The sequence below is a fragment of the Ctenocephalides felis genome, unplaced genomic scaffold (genome assembly GCF_003426905.1).
Source record: "Ctenocephalides felis isolate EL2017-DRISC unplaced genomic scaffold, ASM342690v1 CF-g0.4_SCAFFOLD_03572, whole genome shotgun sequence".
In the NCBI taxonomy this organism is placed as follows: Eukaryota; Metazoa; Arthropoda; class Insecta; order Siphonaptera; family Pulicidae; genus Ctenocephalides; species Ctenocephalides felis.
In genome coordinates, this window is record NW_020539726.1 from 10,738,181 (window position 1) to 10,759,573 (window position 21,393).

General features: G+C 29.3%; 1 protein-coding gene and 1 pseudogene across 1 annotated transcript; one reads left to right on the forward strand and one right to left on the reverse strand.

Moving 5' to 3' along the window:
• LOC113388061 overlaps nucleotides 1–4,774 on the reverse strand; it is a 48,000-nt pseudogene extending 43,226 nt beyond the window's left edge.
• An 8,239-nt stretch (nucleotides 4,775–13,013) lies between these two features.
• Nucleotides 13,014–21,360, forward strand: LOC113388062 (histamine H2 receptor-like). Its single transcript, XM_026625471.1, has 5 exons — nucleotides 13,014–13,064; nucleotides 18,013–18,374; nucleotides 20,014–20,162; nucleotides 20,242–20,384; nucleotides 20,650–21,360. The coding sequence occupies exons 1-5, from the start codon at nucleotides 13,014–13,016 to the stop codon at nucleotides 21,358–21,360; spliced, it is 1,416 nt and encodes a 471-aa protein (XP_026481256.1).
• The last annotated feature ends 33 nt before the right edge of the window (nucleotides 21,361–21,393 follow it).

Below are 21,393 nucleotides of genomic sequence, written 5' to 3' on the forward strand. Positions count from 1 at the left end.
TTCAGCAAATAAGTTAAGGCGTTTTCATTAAGCATATAAACTCGATATAATAAAATAAAACGCAACAAATGTGTTTTTTGACTAATATATGAATAATTGCTCAATTACAGGCAAACATGTAATATAAAAAATCATGCTGTTAAATTATTGTTTGTTTCTTTCTATTGCCATCAATATTTATCTGGAATGATTTATCAAAACGCTGCAGTTTCGAATCGAAATCATTGACGACATTATAAAGGCCATATTGCCTAAACTTCTGAAAAAAAATTCAACGCCCATTCATACAAAAAATACGCAAATCGTATCTGGACACTTGACGCGTTCATTTATACGAATCAAACAAAATACGTATGAATTGACATAATGTTTACTCCCTATGAACTGTACGCAGAATCCTTATCAAATCCCAACGCAAGCACATAATTACGAAAACATCAGCGTGACGAAACATTATCACAAGTAAAAATGCATTCATGGAAGAATATGAACGGCCTATTTATTGTTTCATAACAATTATTGAAGAAGAGGTCAATATATTTATATTTTAAGTTTGCTTTCTAAAATATTTACATTTTTAGTTTCAAATTGTATGTTCACAAAAGTTACACCTAAAATGCTTATTGTGAAGGGATGTATGAAAGATAAGAGAAGAAAAACCCTATAGTGCCACGATCGCCGCATCCGATCATATAAATCTTGAAATTTGATTCTGAAGGCTAATTTTCCGCATTATAGGCCAATTTTCAACTACACGTAGGGTAAATTATAGTAATAGCAAAAAAATCTAAAATAAATTTTTTTGCTTTATTTACGTTTCAAACGTTTCTGAACAGTTGGCATACCTGAAAAAATGGATGTATGTATGTGTACGAATACAATTTTTCGTCATCAGCACGGAGCACTGATCAAAAAATTTAAATGATTCAAAAACACCATTCGACTCGTATTGATGGTGAGACGTTCTGATTAGTTTTTGGCAAAGGCAAGTTCATCCTAGAGATTCGGAGCAAAAAGCGCAAAAACATGCAGGTAAGACACAATGCCATGCACCATTAGTCTTTAATAGCTAATAGCTATTAAAGAAATGTTATTTTGTATAATAGCTAATAGCTATTAAATACTAATGGTGCATGGCATTGTGTCTTACCTGCCTTCGCAAAAATGTTGAAGCTATCAAAACTATGTTCTATGAACTGTGTTTGCTATCGTACATTCCCAATTGCAATAACACATCTTTATGTGTAGACTATATATGTATATTAGATTATATATCTAATAATGCTGGCGTATATATATTGCAGCAATACCCACCAAAGGCGATTTTTATTTCAAATTATACTTTACTTCAAATTATACTTGAGATTTATAATCATAAGTGTAATTTGATATCATACTGCTTGATATCGAGCCCACGGTCTTAACAGTTATACTGCGGTGGGCTCAAGGCTAATATATATTTGTAAAATCGATAAAGAGTATGTGGATTGTGGACCATCAGTATAAATATATCTAGGCAACCTTTTACTATCAAGAAGTGCCAATTTTATGAACTGACACCAATAGAGTTCTAAAAACTGGATTTGTAATAATTATGTTACAACTATGTATATACATTATCAAAGTTCATCTGCTCTGATGTTCTACTTCTATGCACAAGTACCCAAAAAGCTGTGATTGCAAATATTCTGTAGTTCCAATAAAAATAAGTGGAAAAACAGAATAGTTCATATCTCATGTACTCATTAAATAATATTCTTTTTCCCAACGTGAATGTAAAAATTAGCAAATGTCTTCATTTTCACCTTTTAATTTAATTGAATAGATTCTACTAAAAAATTATATTCGACTTAGACTATCAAGTTACAAATTTGTTATATAGGAACTGGAATTACTTTTATGCAAATTGGCAGTGTAATGGATAAAAGTGCTAACAATTATAGCACTCTACTCAACAATTACCTACCAATTCAGAATTCGCTTAGTCATTACGGCTTCTGCCGATATCATTCATGTAAGCTAACCGAATAACATATCCTAATCAATTTGTTATCTGTTAATAACAGAAGTACTTGATGAAAAGCAGTGACTAAAAGCCATCAATAAAAAGAAATGTGTCACAATTTGATATTACGGATTCCGTGTTATTTATTTAGAAACGTTTTATCTAATAAAAAGAATTTATGGCACCTAATACACCTAGTATTTGTATATGTGTAAATTTACACATCCTGATAAACTAATTCGAATTATTCAAAGAACTAAATTAATCAAAAGTAACTTTAATTGAATCACATGGCTGTGATTTAATATATACACATTTAGAAAAATAAAAGTATCGCGCACAAAAGCCTTACATTAAAAAAAGATATATCCAATGATAATTTTCAATAGATTATGCCTTGAGAATGAATATTGAAAGACCTCATTTCCCTACTACAACTATGAAAACCAAAATAATTAGTGAAAAAATTAGCATATTGTTGAGTTCATCATTTAATTTCTACATACTACATTTTTCTAAACAGAAGTAAGTGCCCGAAAACTATTTTCACTTATATTTTTGATGTTAGAAAAACGCAAAATCTCTGAAATAATATACGCAACTTTTCAATTAAAATAACGCTACTGTAAAGCACATATTTTTATTTTATTATTCAGAAATAAAGAAAAATATGCATGGGAATATAGCCATCTGTCAGATTATTGATTGCTATGAGATGATATTAACATAATATCATGTGACAAAATAATACTTTGTGAATAGAGATAAAGTTCAGTTTGAATAATAAACGAATGAAATGAAAACAAGGTTGTTTCGTCATAATTATTTTTGCACACCTTGAGCGTATTTTTCCTTTGATGATAATTAAGGGCGGAAAAGATCAATAACAGAATGTATCGCACTATATAAATTAGTTCATCAAAAATAACAACCCAGCTTTGCCATGTTTTTCATGTAATTTTATAACAAATGATTTATTAGAAATATCAGAATATACGGCTGATAGCAGACTATAAATAGAATATTGAAAATCAATTATAAGAGTATTAAATCATACAGCAAAACACTCAATATCGGGACAGGAATAAGTTTCAAAATAAAATAACAGAACAATACTTGGAAGTAATAAGTAGAGACAATAATGTACATTAAATTTAAATGAAAATGTTGTAAATTGTACTTTAAATTTGAATGACCAATCAAATATTAATATATTGATTAAATATCCAGGCAATGCAAATTAGAGTCGTTTATCAAAAGCCAAATCTTTTTTATAGAATCTGTGCTTCAAAGAATGTTAACAATATAAAAAAGTGGGATAACGATTAATTTGTATCTGCTAATTACTATCTGCTTGTAATTGTATGAATTAAAATTGGCTTATTATTCGGTTGAATTAAATAATAATAATGAATAGGTTCTTAAGACAACAAGCCATAAACATAAACCAGGAAACAATATAAATTTTTAATAGTAAATTAAGTGTAATTAATTTTAGAAAAATATTTCCCTTCAATGTAGATGAGCAATTGAATTATCATGCTGATAATGTACAAAGCGTTTGAACCTAGACCTATTTAACACACTTAACTTGAGGCCAAGTCAGATTTTTAAGTAAAGATTTTCATTAATTGTTTATTGAAAAATGCTACTTATATAAAGGATTTTATTGAAAACAATCATAACTAGAAGTGCATTATGCCTTAACGCAATAGGTGAAAGATTCCATATCTAAATAAATGTTATATGAATTTTTTATTAAAATTTCAAATGAAATATACAGAAAAACTACTAGTAAATTTTTGCAGCTATAAAGGATTTATCAAATATATAAAATCAAAAAGTCACAAATATTCTGTTTACAAATAATGATCAGACAATTGGTAACATTTCAAAATAAACATTGGTGAGGAACCAATAGGAATGTAAACAAAATTTATACTTATTGTTTAAGTCTCCATAAAATATCTGATAATTTGATGTGCACATGTTTAATGACCATTTTTGACCGCCAAACGGCATTTTTTTACTAGTTCTCCGAAACCGCTCGATCTGCCTTTATGAAAATTTGATCATTTCTTTATCTTGTTAATACAAGTAAAATGTTTTTTGAATTATTCAAATCAGACGCTCTGTTCTCTTAAAAACTGAGTTTCCGTTTTTGGCACTTTTTGCCCCAAATCTTCGGAACGGCTAGACCTGCCTTTGCCAAAAACTAATCAGCACGTCTCCTTATCAATACGAATCGAATGTTTTTTTAATTATTCAAATCGCTTCATCCGTGTTCCCGAAATCGTCGACGAAAATTTGTATCCGCAAACACACACATACACGCACACACACACATACATCAATTTTTTCTAAGGTATGCCAAAATGTTCAGAAGGTTTTGAAACGATTCGATTTTTTTGCCTCACGGGAAGTTAATAAATGTTAATAATATAATTCAATACAAAACTACAAAATAAAGATAATATTCTAATATTATAAAAAATAAGGATAATATTCTAATATCAAGAAATTCCTATTTGAATTTTTATAAACAAAATTTTGATAACAATTACGAATAAAATAATCATAAGGTCACAACAATGTATCTTTTAATATTTTATCTTTCTTTTAAATTTTGTCGTGATTGAAAAAATGAACCCTATATATTTTGTTCAAAAAATATAAATTTTTATGAATTTCGTTTTTTTAAGTTAATTTTTTTCATATTTCGAATTGTTTTATAAAATATCCTTTTTCCCCTGAATATATACCTGCCATTCCAACTTCTTGACCAATTCTTCACACCATTAGTACGAACTAAATGCTTTTTTTTGTAAATTATTCAAATTGGTTGACCCTCGTTCTCGAAACGCTACATACAAATATACATCATTTTTTCTGAGGTATGTCAAAATAATCAAAAAGCCTTGAAACGTAAGATATAAAAAAAACTGGTTATCGATTTAATCCATATAACAATGAAAAACTTTGATTGGATAATTATTTGCTCCAATGATTTCGTGTATCACGAAAAGTACAAAAATCAGTACGATTTAATAAATCTAACATGAAATCTACTTAATGGTTAGCGTCATTAAATACTACACATTTAAAATATTGATTTAAAAAAATAAATGTTATATTGTAATTAAAGAGTGTAACTAAAACTTTATATGAATATGTGTAATTTATTGCATTGCGTTATTAGATTAAAATGCATTGTTTTAACTATAATTAGATGATTATAAGATAACACTTGTTTATACAATATTATTGAAGATGAAATTATTTGTAAAATATAATTAACATGAAAAGAAATTGCGTTACCTGACTGGTAATTTAGATCATTATCGCTCAAAGAGAACGCACGTTGTAGCATACAAATACGTGATAAAATAAAATAAATATCTATAGTTTTCAAATGATTCATAAAGAATAAATTTATTAAAAATTAATAAAATAAAATATCATTTATAATACTATGAAAATGCAAGTATTCAACAAAATGCAAAAGCAATAATTTTGCAACACTAATTAAAACATCATTATGGGAAGATTTTGATTAACTTTAATATTTGATGTATATAATATTACGAGTCAACTCTAATATTCCTAAGTTTACTTTTTAGTTTATTTTAAGCTTCAATTAATACTATAATATTTATTTTAATTTCTTTGATATCTTCTATTACTTCGTTTTTATATTATTATAGTAATTACCAATATTTTATTTTTGTGTATGTGTCCAATTCATAAACCTATATGCTCATAAGCTGTGTAATTTTTTCGAGAAAGTTTTGTTAAAAACCTACTCTAGAAATGAACATACAGAGAAAGAAATATAAATACTGTAACGTATAAATGAATACAATACATGTAAACGTAACAATTATTATAAAATTATTATAAAGTATTAAAAAAAATATTCTAAAAAACGCTGTTATATAATATTCTATTGTCTCCATTCGTATATGTGCTACATAATAATTTGATTGAGATACAAATTATAAAAGAACGAAGTTGTCAGGTTTTCATACAAATGCTTATAAAAAACAAAGACATAATGTGGTCGAGAATTCATAATACAACACTGATCATTGTGAGATATGTAATTTAAAAACTCTTGAGAAGTGCAAACTTAATCCTCCGCAAAAATATAAACCGCGTGTTTCCCATTCAATTTATTAGTTTGTTTTGATAGCTCATCGGATGATTGTTTTTGTTAGTAAATCAATACTTGGATATTCACTTAGTGGACAATGTAATCCATACTTACATTGCAAAACAACAAAAAATCGAAAATGCTAATATATTGATTATGGGTAATTTGACGAATTAGATTTTGTCAAAGTTCAAACTTAAAATAGTTACACTGTAACTAATTAAATATGTGTTTGTTAAGGTACTGGATTCGCATGCATCCATTAGCTAACTTCACATAGCAAGATAAAAACTATTTGAAAGTGGCATTTTGCCTTAAAGCAAGCTGCATGAATTTCCCGAAACGAATACATAATCAACAACAAAATTTTCAACTGCTTATTTCGAAAATAACATTTCACTTAAAAATATTTAATACGATTTTCAATTGATGTCTTTCACACATACTTATAATATATGTAATTATACGCATTAAATTAATTTGTTTAACACATTTCGTTTCATCCGTTACGGGTTCTAAAAATGTATTATATTATACACTATTATTTAAGTGTGGACGTCAACTGTAATCAATAGCCTACCTACAAAACACGGAGTTCATAGTTACGGCACAGATTCTGATTAGAATCGCTTAAGCGCACGGTGAAATTATAAACTGTGATGCATTTTTATAATTCAACCGCTTACTGTAGGCCTATAATATTTTAGTATGTTATTTCGGACTACAAAATTTCAACCTAGCCGATCTTGATCAAAAACTAATAAACGCGCTTGCGTACCAATATCTGAACGAAAAATTTTACACCTGTACGAAATCACATACTAAAAGAAACGTCTTGGCCGATCGTCGCGCAAAACTGACAAAAGCTAATCCATATCGATTTATATCAAATGGTTTTAAATTTTTGAAATTTGAACATTGCTTTTCAGAAAACATCGACAAACATACATACATACATACATACACACAAATTTTCTTTTGCCAAATGTTGCCTTATAAACTTTTCTTCGGCAAGTTAACGATGAGCTTAGAATGCAATGAAAATTATTTTTTGCGTAGTAATCTAGCATAAAGTATATGAGATAAAACTGTATCAAATAATAAAGAAAAAAGTGCTTTCAGAACAATGTCACTGAAGGAAAGTAAAATAGAAATATCAAAAGAATGCAGAACTAGGGCAAAGCAAATTCGACCTGAATGATCTAAGAAACATTAAGTTCGTAATGATGGGGAGAAGTGATGATTAGTTTTTGGCAAAGACAGAATCAGCCGTTTTGGAGATACCGAGCAAATTGTGCAAAAATTGGCAGTTTTTGTAAGAACTAAGCATCTGATTTGAATGATTCAAAAAACTTTCTGCTTGTTTTGACAAAATAGTTGCTTTTGGGGAAAAAATATTTCAATTTTCTTTTTTTAAGAAAATTTTTTTTGTGTTTCGAAAATAATTCAGATTTTAATTTTAATTCTGGCTAAAGTTCTAAAGCTCACTTAAATATTTTAAATAAATAAGTTTAACTTCGCAGTTCAGTTTATATAATTATTATAAATAAATATTAGACAATGTTACAGTATTCCTCGAACATTTCGTTACGGTACGGGAAGTTCCAGCAATTTGCCTTAAGGCACCATGCCATACACCACTAGTTTTTTTTTTAGTTCGAACAAATTAAAGTGTTGTTATGCAAAAATAACTTGGTAACGTGTAAATACTTTGGCTAACCTCCAGATAGATTGCAGTTTCCAATTGCACATCCATGCAACAACCATGATGCTATAAACCAATATATTCATCAATGTATAATTTTAATACAGCGCACGTGTACTACATTATAATATATCTAATAATAGGCAATAAAAGTATTCACTATAATATTCAATAATAAAATCGATATATTTTTCTTCAATGGAATATGAACAACTGTGACAAAACCTTAATTAAGACTTCGAATAGAGCACCTTCCAATAAAAAATATTTCGAAATGACATTTAACTTGATTTTCATTGCAGAATTCTGTGAATTTCCAAGAAATTTTATGGAACAATGATACAATGATATTACATCATTCGGTATACAACAATAATTTTCATTTACGATTTCTACTCAAATTTGACCTATTCAGTTTTCTACGCACTATTCAATATTTTGAGTTAACAATGAGTTCGTAAAATAATAATATTATTAAAATGATCTACGAAAGATAGATCAATAAGCTAAAATTCTAGCAGCAACTTTTTAACATGTTGTCATCATCATATCACGGAATAATTTTGAATGAAATCGTATTGACAGCCGGTTGGTTTTATGTTGGATTGTATATGAGTACGCCTTTCATCATCTACTGACGACTAAGGAACCTTCTCTTTGTGAAGTATTTGGTTTTGTACATTATTCCATCATATCACATCAAAATTCCCACATGAATTTTGCGCGTTGTCCATTCCAAGTGTTTTTTTTTTTGTTTCACACTTTCATATGATACTACACATAAACTAAAATAACAGCGTATGAAATATTCTCATAAAATATAGAGATTGAGTGGATAGTAAATTCAGGCATAAATCATAGCATTACAGATTAAGCTTGGATTTTCCGCAAGGTCACAAAGATAGTGAAAACATATATGAAAGATCAAAATATACATTCTATAAAGCGCGTTATAGCTTAAATATTAAGGGTGAGAAAATATCAGATAAATATAATATTTTATTTGGGTCACATTTTATATAAGAATATACATACTTATTGCTATATGTTAAAGCGATATGCAAAAGACAGCCAGAAAGTAGTAGAAAATTCTACCTATTTGTAAAATAATCTTTTACCCTAATTGGAATTTAGAGATCTATTTGACACTATTACGAATTTATTTTCAAGTACAAAAATAAAGTTGCTTAATCTCTTTATTAACCAGTTAACTATGTCACGCTCATTGAACAATACGCAGTTTTGTGCCATTCGAATCGAACCATGACGAGTATATTCGTCAATGACTAGGTAAGTGCGCTCGTAAGACGTCGAATCAAAAATATATTTTGCAAAATTAAAACTTTTACTTATCTGGTTAACATAAGCATATATTATATACGTATTAACCTAATAAAACGTATTAAATTCAATAAAATATTGCACATTAAATTAAAGAAAGTAAGAATAGTTTCTGATGAAAAGCAAAAACTATTTTTGAAATAAACAGGAGAAAATGTTAACTAAATAGCTAAATCTGAATTCTTATTGATTAAGTCGATTATTTACACATATCTAAGTTCGTGCAACTTGCCTTGAGATAAACTGCAAATACTTATTTTAAATAGGTAGCCTCAAAATATTCTTAAAATCTCGAGATTTGAGAATAAATGTTGTATAAAAAATTGTAATTTAAATGGCCAATGATTACTGATTTATGCGTAGTTGTTCACGAGTATACTCGTTAATATTACAAAAATTGCCAAGATTGCATTACTAAAGCAATATAATTTTACATTTTGGTAGAGCCAAATAAACATTTTTGACATTTTTAATTTCTCGTAGGGTTGGTTATAGTAATCGCAAACAAATAGAAAATAAATTTTTTTGCATACCTTTACGTTTCAAAGCCTTCTGATCATTTTGGCAGACTTTATAAAAAATTGATGTGTGTATGTGTGTATATGCGTATGTATGTTCGGATACACTTTTTCGTGCACGATTTAGGAAGATTGGATCAACTGATTTGAATGATTCAAAAAACATTCGATTCGTATTGACGGGAAGACGTGCTGATTGGTCGTTCTTCCTAAATCCCGCGTTTCGGAGATACGGAGCACAGAATGCAAGAAATAGCAGTTTTTGGGAGAACGGAGCGTCCTATTTACTCATATCAACTCGTATCAACCCAAATGAAGAAATGATTACATTTTTGGGACGGCTTTTTGGAACGATTTGTTTTCATTTCTTTGGGTTCCATACCAGAATTTTCAAAATTTTCAAAATTCTCATTTTTTTTCAATATTCTCAATAGAAATTTCAGAAGTTCCAGAAATTTTAAGAAGTTCCAGGAAGTTCCATAAATTTGCCTCAAGACGCGATACCATGCAACACTAGTTAAGTTATCAATTAAATTTCTGGAATCGATAGACTATTTTCGTATCAATAAGAGGGAAAGTTTTTCAAGTACCACTGCCGTGTGCGCCTTTATGAAGTACAATATATTAGAAACGCCCTATCGCCGAGCAAACATGAGGGTTCCTTTGCTTTCATAATATGTATATACAATGTACATTTGACCGGTGATACACAGTGAAGAAGCTAACAAAAATATGTATAACTCATATACACCATGGCAATATCTAATGCTGCGTCCCCACTGCACGAATCCGTGCGGCGAATCCTGTTCGCGACGCACGCATGCGTTGGCTCTTGTGCGCGACGCACACTGCGAGCAATTTGATACATTTGAAATTTTTAGGATTCCATAATATTTTTTTTCTTGATACAGTTCAATTATAAGAAGTGTAAAGAAGTATAACATCTTCTCTACGCATATTCATTTTCAAAATTGAGGATTCGATGAAATATCTTAATGCCTTCACTGTACAATTGAACTTATACCGTAGCACAGATCAACGTTTACGTACAAGTTCAAAGAAATAACGTATACGAATACAGAGGCAGGCTGACCAACAATTATCAGTTTTGAATAAAAATTATTACTTCTGTTCTAAATATAAATACTTGTCAGAAAAGACTTTGAGCAAAAATTCAGTCTGCATATTAATAAGATTTTAAATGATATTTAGCGTAATTGCAAATAATACAATATTACCATTTTTTTTTGAAACATTTAATTTATTTTGAATAATAAATATATGATACGTCATATAAGTAGTAAGAGTATATATATATATATATATATATATATATATATATATACATGATAATATCATGATGATATAAAATTAACTCTGAAATATGATAAATAAAGTCTACCAAAATATATTTTAGTTGGATATACATATATTTCAACATATCTATAACTTAATTACCGATGTATTTCCTATACTAATAGTTAGATAAAATTATAATTAGTACATCAATTTTAATGACTGCTTACTTATTTACATTTTTGATCCGCGCTTTGACGCTAATCCATTAGTGTCGGTTCGGGTATTCTCGGCAGCCCGATGCGTCGGGTTGCTCGCGGCGGGAGCGAGCGCCGCGAACGCAAGCTATTGAAATTTTCGTGTCGCTTCGACCATGTTCGGCAGGGTACGTAATTCTAAAAATAACCCCCCCTCCCATTTTCAAACAAAAAAAGAAGAAAAAAGTGCGCTATGGACATGCGCAGTGGACAAATTTAAAGGGAATTCGTGCGTTCGCACAGTATCACTCCGCTGCGCAAATTTGTTCGTGACGCACCATTCGCCGCACGGATTCGTAACAGTGGAGACGCGGCATAATAGAAGCGTCGTTGTTCATGGTGCGAGCGCTATGAGTCTGGCCATAATCAAATCGGCAGTAGTTTGATAGAAGCGTTCGAAGCATGTCGTACTGTTTATATTCGCGTATTAAATTAATACAAACAATTCTAAAATACGAGAAGAAAGCAGACATAACGGAGAATTCATCGACGTCTGGATTTTTAAGAATTTTTATGATCTTTTAATAGGTTAAAAAATTCAACCATCAAGAAACACAAATATTACCAGAGCTTGCAAAAGGATCTGCTGCCAGTTAGTTGAATTTTTAAGTTGATGCCCGTTTTGTGCAAAATAATTTGAATAGACAATTTAGAGTCTTTAATACATTGTGCAAAAAAATTAAATGAACATTTAAATTTTCATCAGTACTTTTTGTGATCATTGCTAAGAAACGACCAATTTTAATTTAGAGTATATTATTTAAACAGTCATTACATTAATAAAGTGATTAAATACTGAATGTTTTCGTTAGTTCATTTATGTTGAATATATAGAATAATCATTCTAGAAGTGTAGATTATAAAAAATAAACGGACACGCTGAAAAGAAAAATATGAAAATTCAAATGATACAGAGAAAATTATGAAACTAATTCGTCAAATAATTAAATTTCAGTTTTTAATAAATAACTCATAGTATTACAGTTTAAAATATAAATGAATATAAAAACATTAAAAAAAATGTTAAAAATACTACCGACCTAAAAAAATAACGGTATCCAAACTAAGATCGACACTTAATTTGAATGTGTCCAATTTTAAATAATGCGATTTTAACGGATACTATCACTTCTCTGCAGTGGTTCATTTAGATATTAAACACGAACGAGTATTTGTTATTAACAATAACTTCCTGAGTTAAATTTATAATACGTGAGTATTTCTCGCACGATTTGCCAATATATCAATCTGCGAAGCTGATGTATGCGTGATCGCGGTCGAATACAATAAAAAAATACAATGGATGAGTTGAATTATAATCGCTGTTTCGGACCACGCGTGCCATTAGATTTGAATAATATTAATCAAGCATAACTTGATTAGAATGTTAGTGTATTTAAATAATTTCAAAAATCAAGTATTATATATAATTAGCATTTAAAAGTGCCATAATTACAAAACTGCTTAATAACTGATAAAACATGAACAAGACAATGAAGTGTAGTGTTGAAACATATAAATATATTCAGGAAATTTTAATTTACAATGTGAACAGCAAACAAATCCAACAACATTGCAAATAGATAAACGCTTGTGAAATTACCTAAGTATTTAGAATAATTAACATGAAGACAATATAGTGTCAACTTTCCGCATTAGTGCAAATTGTGTAAATAATTCTGGCTTCATCATGGATGTGACAAACTTAGTATTTACGAAAAAAATATATTAGATAATCATGGAACAAGACGGAATTCATAACAGTACTTTGATCGCGTATGAGCCACAGGTGGGTTAAAACAAATGATTGGAATAATCCTAACTATCTTATCCCATGATAATTACCGCTAGTAAATAATTTATGCAAAAAATGATTACCTATGTCGCAATAAAAAAACGTTCAATATATAATTAGCATATTATTAAGCACTTACACTACTCTAGACAAATGTTTAAAGTGCGAAAGATTAAATAGAATATTTATAAATTATGTTAAACTTCAAATATCAAAATACAAAAACACTTGAAACCTAACGCAAAATTGACTCTAAATGAGCCATTTGTACTATCAAACATAAACTGTTGACTATTGGTATGGCTACTAAGAATCTCAATTTATCACAATTCAGAGCACCCTGCCATAATTTTAAAATAAAACTAGTTGGCATTGGTATTTTGCCTTGAGGCAAGTTACATGAACTTCCCGATATGTGTAAATCAATAAAAAATAAATTAATTTACGAGTGATTAAAAGTATTTCGTGTGAATGTATTACACATAATTGAACACGAACGATCACGTTAACTCGGAGTATTTTCTAAAAGCAATTTTTCAAAAATCAACAATTTTTATAATTGTTCCAGTTTCTGTAGGACTTTAATGTTTTAGTATGTTTATTAAGACCAAGTACTCTATCGTTATACCAAGTAAATCGTCTAATTTTAATTTTACCAAACGTCAAAAAAAACTACTCATTTTCTCAAACTTTGATTAATTTTTAAAATTAAACTACTTGTCGTAAGGCCATAATATTTCAGTAAGTTCTATAAGACCATGATATATATCGCCAAAAAAAAACCATAAAAATCGGCTTATAATTTTTTTTCAACAGTTAATTACAAGCAAAAAGCTTGGTAGATTTTCACCTAAAACTAATCAGTATCATTCCCAACTAGTATCTTTAGAAAAGTTTTTGATTTTTTAAAATCGATTCGGTAGTATGAGCTTAAATGTGGACGAAAAATTCAACACTTTTTTTCAAATTACAAAGAAATAGCTTGGCAGATCTGACGAACGATAGTCCTCATTGAGATACATCAAACAGCTTTTAAATTTCTGAAATCGGTTCAGCCGTTATTGAGAAAACGTCTATTTACGACAAAAAATCTGTTCACATATGCACACACACCACACACACACACATACTTTTTCCAATATGGTCTCATTCGATTCAGAATGGCTTGAAACGTCGAGAAAACATAAAATTAGCGAATGGATTTTTTGATGAAAACATAAACTTCTCGTTCGGGAAGTTAAAAATACAAAACTTAAATAATTTAGATCAGAGTTTCTTAATAAATTTAAAATAAAAGCAACAAAATTTAAACTAGGCGCTGGTGGCATTTTGCCTTAAGTTGCACCTTAAAGCAAGTTGCATTAACTTTCCGCAATGTATAAATTTTCATATTTCATTTATACATAATCTATAAGAAATCAATATATTAATCTGTAGAGATCATGATCTGTGGAGTTTAGTTTAGGAACAATATAGAAAAATATTCTACAATTTTGTACAAAGCCAAAAATACAAGGTGTATGAATACGCACTTATTATAGTGACCGAAAAGCGGGACGTTATTCCAAAATCTAAGAAATTTTTGTCTTTGTCTTAACTTGTTTTAACATAACCTTAATGAATACTCTAAAGTCTAGAATGTTAGTGAATACCATGAACTTTAGCGCTATGCGAAGTTTCATTAACAACATCATAAAAAATTAACAATTAGAAACCAGGCCAGGCCGATATTTTTAAGAACTTATTAAGCCTTATCGTTTCAAAAGTTTTTAAAATATCAAAGTCAGTTAAGTTTTTTTTTTACCAAGAATTAATTAACCTTTATCTTTTGAAAGGTTTTTAAATTTTCAAAGTCGGTTAAGAATTTTCGGCAAAAACGTTGACAAAAAGTTTTGTACTGATCTCGCGCAATGCTTAACGAATTTTAACAAATAGCTTTTATTCCCACAGACAAAAAATACAAATACGATTTATAAAATAAACAATTGAGCTTTAGAAATATTTCGAGCGCCAATTGTAATTAAAGTTTTGTTTATAAAAACGAACAGAGCATTTTCAAGACCTCCTGACATCCTCTAACGTCCATCCCATGTAGTGAATTATTATAAACAATTGCACACACGTAATACTTCATTACAAATTTTAATAACACCATTCGCCAATTTCAATAGTCAACCATTTTAATTAATCAAATCAGTTATTATAGAAACTCAAATTATCAATTACTGATTTACAATAATAAAATTTCAATAACACCGTTCGTCCTTTTAGTCATCATTTTCAACGATAAAAATATTTTTGAGCCATAGAGTTTCTATAATATTGATTCATAATAATAAAATATTAATAACACTATTCATCCATTTTAATAATATTCATTAATCAATCATTTTCAACGATAAAAATATTTGTGAGATATACAGTGAAATAGTACATGATTTCTAAAAACATTCAAATGTTAACCTTTTGCTATAATGTTTAGAACTTTGAATGAAAATTACGAGTTAAGAGTTTTTGTCAATTAATCACTTGTTTTTATAATATAAATTTTTAAATGAATAAAAAATCTTGAAATTTTCTAAGGCATTATGCCGTATGCGACTAGTTTTAAAATATGGTGTTCCCTCCTATCATAATTTAAGACAATTCCTCGCAAGAAAAATAGCAAAAACATTATTAAAACGCCAGTCGTTAATTATCGACAAAGTACAATAAGATTTATAAATAGACTTGTTACCTTATTTTCTAAAATAAATCACGCAAGCGACTTAATCAAATCCATTCATCGAAGGTTCTTATCTTCTTATCTTATTTTTAGGGTAAGTGAAAGGTAATATACAAGAGTGAGCTTATCCGTGAATTTCAATCCCTTTTCTAATAATTTTCCAACATCGATATTTTCACCGATGAATAAGTGGATTATGCGATTATTACGTCTGTTACGCGATTCTTAATATAGATATTTATCGATGTATAATCTGTGGATAGTATTATTATTATTAATCGTCTGCTAAATCATTTTTTGATAAAGTTTTGCGAGCGTTTGGCAACTTGTTGATAGTACACGTACGTCGTAATATACATGTGATGTTACCAGCTTATAAGTAATTCATTCGCAAATTTTGGATTAAATTAAAATTGAAACTTGTATTGGATCTTCAACTATAATTAAACTAAATTGAATTATAACTTCAATTTATTGATTGCACTTAATTCCAGTATTACAGCTTATTTTTTCCACAAGTTTTGCCTTTATATTATTGTGCATAAGAATAAAAAAAAATAACTAAGAGACCAAAACTAATTCATTAACGTAAAATTAAAAATAAAAGCTTTGCACTAAATACAGCTCTAAAAATTACAATTTACTGTGTTACAATTTTATTCAAAAAATTGCAAAGTATAACAAATAGCAATTAACATTTTTTATTTTCATATTGTTAAAATTTATATAAAAAACATTAAATTTTATATATGGGCATTTTTTATCTTATTAACTTCCCGAAGAAGAAGTTTATGTTTTCATCAAAAAATCCGATCGCTAATTTTATGTTTTCTAAACGTTTCAAGCCATTCTGAATCGAATGAGACCAAATTTGGGAAAAGTATGTGTGCGTGTGTATGTGAACAGATTTTTTTGCCGTAAATAGACGTTTTCTCAAAAACGGATGAACCGATTTCAAAAATTTGAAAGCCATTCGATGTATCTTGATGAGACTACTGTTTATCAGATTTGCGCGACGATCGCCCGAGCCGTTTCGTTGTCAATCGCAGAAAAGTGAAAAATTTTTCGTCCACGTCTTAGACCGCAATTCTGAATCGAGTTTGAAAATTCAAAAACCGTATGAATGATATTGGTTGGGAATCGACCTGATTAGTTTTTGGTAAAGATCGGTCCGGCCGTTTTCTTGTAATAAAGTGTTTTTTTTTCGACAATTTCCATGAGTTTTTTTTTTTGACGGTAGATACTATAGCCTTATGGATCATACTAAAATATTACGGCCCTACTACATGTCGTCTAAATTTAAAAATTCGTCAATGTTTGCAAAAATTAGAATCGTGATTTTGGCGTTTGCCAACATTAGAACTTTCATCGACGTTTGCTTAAAACCGATTTCTAAAATTTAAAAGCCAATAGATGTATTTCGATGTAGATTATCTTTTCTCAGTTTTGTGCGACGATCGGCTGAGCCGTTTCTTTCTAAATAGCAGAAAAGTGAAATTTATTTTGTCCACGTTTTAGCTTTCAATTCTGAATCGATTTTAAAAAATCAAAAACTTTTCAAAAGATTGATTGGGAATGATATTGATTAGTTTTGGGTAAAAATCTACCGAGCCGTTTTCTTGAAATTAACTGTTGAAAATTTTTTTTGCCAATTTTTATGAACCTTTTTTGGCAATAGATATCAAAACGTACTAAAATGTTACGACGATTTGTTTAATGTTAAAAATTCATCAAAATAAGCTACAATAATTAAATGTGTTTGAGAAAATTCTATTCGAAATCGCAATGCTTAGATTTAATTATAAGTGATAACTTTATTTTTGAAATAAACAGTTGAGAATTTAATCTAAACACTAAATTATAAATTCGATTGATTAAGTCAATTCTTGCACATTTCGGAAAGTTCATGAAACTTGCCTTAAGGCTAAATGCCATTTTTTTTGTTAAGTTTCCACGTCAAATTATGTGTCAATAGACCTTCGAAACATACCACTTTCCAAATGCTAAGCATATTACAATGATATCAACTTCGGCACGAAACAACCCTTTAAAAAGAATATTTCCCACTTCACCCTTTCATTCTTGGCAATTTCTCAAAAAATTAGGATTATCTTATAAATATTCCCGAAAAAGTAGATACTTGATAAATAAACCGGAAACATTGTAATAGAATGTGTTAAATATAGAGATCAGACTTAAAATATGCTATTTTTTCAGATTCTTCATCCATTCACCGTGCAATCCAACTATATATTCTGGTCGATGATAGATGGTTTTCTGATGCTAACAATTCTATCTGGCAATACCCTTACAATATTAGCACTACGTCTAAGTCGGCGATTACGAAGTGCAATATCAAACCAGTTCGTACTGAGTTTGGCGGTTTCCGACCTGATTGTAGGTATGACTTTACCTTACCACTTAGCCTTCTATGTCGGAAGCGATCTGGGTAAAGATAAGGCGTGGTGTCTACTCAGATTTGTACTTATCACATTGGGATGTTGCCTATCCATTTGGAATTTGATTGCTATTGCAGTGGACAGATATATCGCTATTGTACATCCGTTACATTATGGAAGGTCAGTTTAGAATGAATTGAATTTAGTAATTAACCCTTTCCACTCGCGAATTCCGAAATTTATATGAATTTTGCCGCCGGAGCGGCGACATCCGAGTGAAAAGGGTTAAATTTTAATTGGTATATTATCACAGAAAATAAGATATTGAATAAGTTTTTGGATGATGACTAATGAATGAATAAACTGTATAAATAACAGTCTATTAGGCGCTTATTTGCCATAAAACGAATTCAAAAATGTTTTGATGAATATAGATGTTTTGATTAATACTATTCGTTTTAAAACAGATTTATAAAACACATCCAGTATTTAGAATATAAATTCTAAACCGATGCTACTACTTATGATTGACTACGAGTAAATACTATGGTTTTATGCTTGTAACCCTGATAGACAAAATATTTCGGGAATGCAATGTTATTTCCAGTGCATTAAATTTGAATACAGTGCAACAGAAATAGTAATATTCAACTATATAAATATTATTATTAATCTATATAAAAAATTAATCTATCATAAGTAAAAAGATTTATTGAACTATATTGAGAAAAAGTATTTTTTGCGTAAAAGTCTGTCTAATTTGCATAAGTCTGAAAGAGGCTCTTTAAAGTCTATTTTGTCTTGATTATTAATAAACGTTCCGAGGTACAAAAATTTTACAAAACATTTTTACAAATCTGAGAACATTCTATAATAATAAGTAAATATATAATTGCCGCAAATCCTTATAATTTATAATAATTCGAATAAGATCAGTTTGGATTAAGAATTATTTTTAGAATTTTTCAATAAAATAATTCTAGAATTTTGTACTAAATTCCTTAAATAATCGTAACATATTCAGAAAGTAAATATTTTCATTAACGCAGTGTACTGTAGAATTAGTCATGTGAAAGAAGTCTCAAAATGATTTGATTATGAATACCGAAATGTTCTCTAAACAAGGGAGATGGATCGATGCGACATAAATTGCATAAATATTGCTGAATGCGACATTCTTTCATTCTGTTGATATATACGTCATGTACATGAATAAGTCTATGACTAACTACTCATTTGATAAAATCATTAGTTGAAATAATATCCGATCATTTTATTTATAATGACGGGGCGTAAAAAATTCATTCATGACGTGCCTTGCATTAAATAATGAAACAAATAAACATAAAATAAATAACATTCTTAAGTTCCGCGTTGAAAATTCTTGGAAAATAAAACAAATATTAGAAGATTACAAATTTGTACTTTTCGACACTAAATGCAAATAACATACTAAATGTATATTATATTGTTATCATACAACAACTCTAAAATAATTACAATTCGTAACAAAGAGTATAGAAAAATAATTATTAATGTTAAAACAATACATTTCAAATCAGGAAAAAATATACAAGATAAAAACATTTGTTTATTAGTGACCACAAATCACAACAAGAAAAAGTTGGAAATTAAAGGAATATTCAATTATTTTAGCAAACCAGAATTCGTTAATAGACAACAATTATAAGTACAAAATGCATGCACGCGAAGAATTTTGTTATATTTATGTAGTTGGACATGAAGGGCCATATTTCGTATAGAAGTTATCTTGGCTTATAATAATTCGATAAAAAATTTATTATGTAATCATTTACAGATACATGACAAAAACCGTGGCCCGATCAATATTGGGCTTAGGGTGGCTGATGGGTCTCATAATATGCTCCATGCCTCTTTATTGGAATAATTGGGCGTCAGCAAGAGCATGTGAACTCGCAGAAGTATTGCCCACTTATTTCATTGCAGGTATATAGAATTCATTACTAATTGTAAGTGTAAGAAAGCAGGTTGTGCGACCATAATATAATCAAATGACTTTTTGTAGGAGTCATAACACCATCGTTTTCCTTAATATGGATGGTGATGTTAGTAGTATATTGGAGAATTTGGAGAGAAGCTGCAGGACATGCTAGGAGATTAAGAGCAACTGCCCATAATGGTACACCATCAGATTGGAAATCAGTTCAGGTGAAATTGTCTCGAATCATTTATATTAAACAAAGGAAATTAATTTCCTGAAGGTTAATTAATATTTATTCAATTTACGATTTGTATTACATTACTAGGTGATTTTAAAAATCAGTAACTACGACTACTTTAAATTTTTAGGTTTATAAAGATAAATAAATTTGTTATTTTAATAATATCTAAAAATAATTAAATTCGAACTTTTGTATTTTTAAATTTAAGTAAATCACTCTTAATTTCTATTTAATAGGGAAATTTTTCGCAGGTGGTACTATTAATCCTAGGTTCTTTTTCCGTATGCTGGTTACCATTTTTCGTGGTTGCGTGTGCCCAAGCGTTCACATGCCACAACGAGTCATCACCTACAGTTTACAAGGCAGCTTTCAGTTTGGCGATATCAAACTCAGGTCTAAATCCTTTAATATATGCTTGGAAGAATTCAAACTTCCGAAGAGCGTTTGCTCAACTCATACGCTGTCGAAATCCAGACTTAGTTGAACAACAAAGACAGCAGCAGAATCAACAGAATATAATTCAAGAACGCAGAATGACGAACGAATCAAGATTACATTCTCTTCAAGACAACGTGTTAGGAAATTGTAAGCAAAATGAGGTTCACAATTCAAGACAAGGTGATGCAACTAGGCAGAACGGATTTCTGCAATCCAGGCAAAATAGTACCACGGATATAGATATAAACGGACAAAGGGAAAAATGCAATGATGCTGAAAGAGACAGTGCTTATGAATCCGTAACTGATAGTTTGAATAACAGAAGTTCAGCCCATAGAGCTCTGGGCGAGCGAGTTCGTTTGCAAATAATGGTGCAAAATAATGCAGGCTTAGATACTGACTTAGAAACTAATTTGACGCAAAGCAGCGGAGATTGCGTGGTTCTAGAAATATGTTCAGTTAATACAGCCTATGAGAATGATAATTCGAATAGTGCAGAAAATGTAACAAATGAAATTGTTTAATATTCGATTAAACAGTTACACAATTAAGGAAAT

Excerpts from the sequence above, each read along its gene's own strand:
- LOC113388062 (XM_026625471.1), top strand. The coding sequence starts at position 13,014 with ATGGAACAAGACGGAATTCATAACAGTACTTTGATCGCGTATGAGCCA. Across the intron at positions 20,163-20,241 it reads GCCCACTTATTTCATTGCAG|GAGTCATAACACCATCGTTT; the intron begins GTATATAGAATT and ends GACTTTTTGTAG. Across the intron at positions 20,385-20,649 it reads CAGATTGGAAATCAGTTCAG|GTGGTACTATTAATCCTAGG; the intron begins GTGAAATTGTCT and ends AATTTTTCGCAG.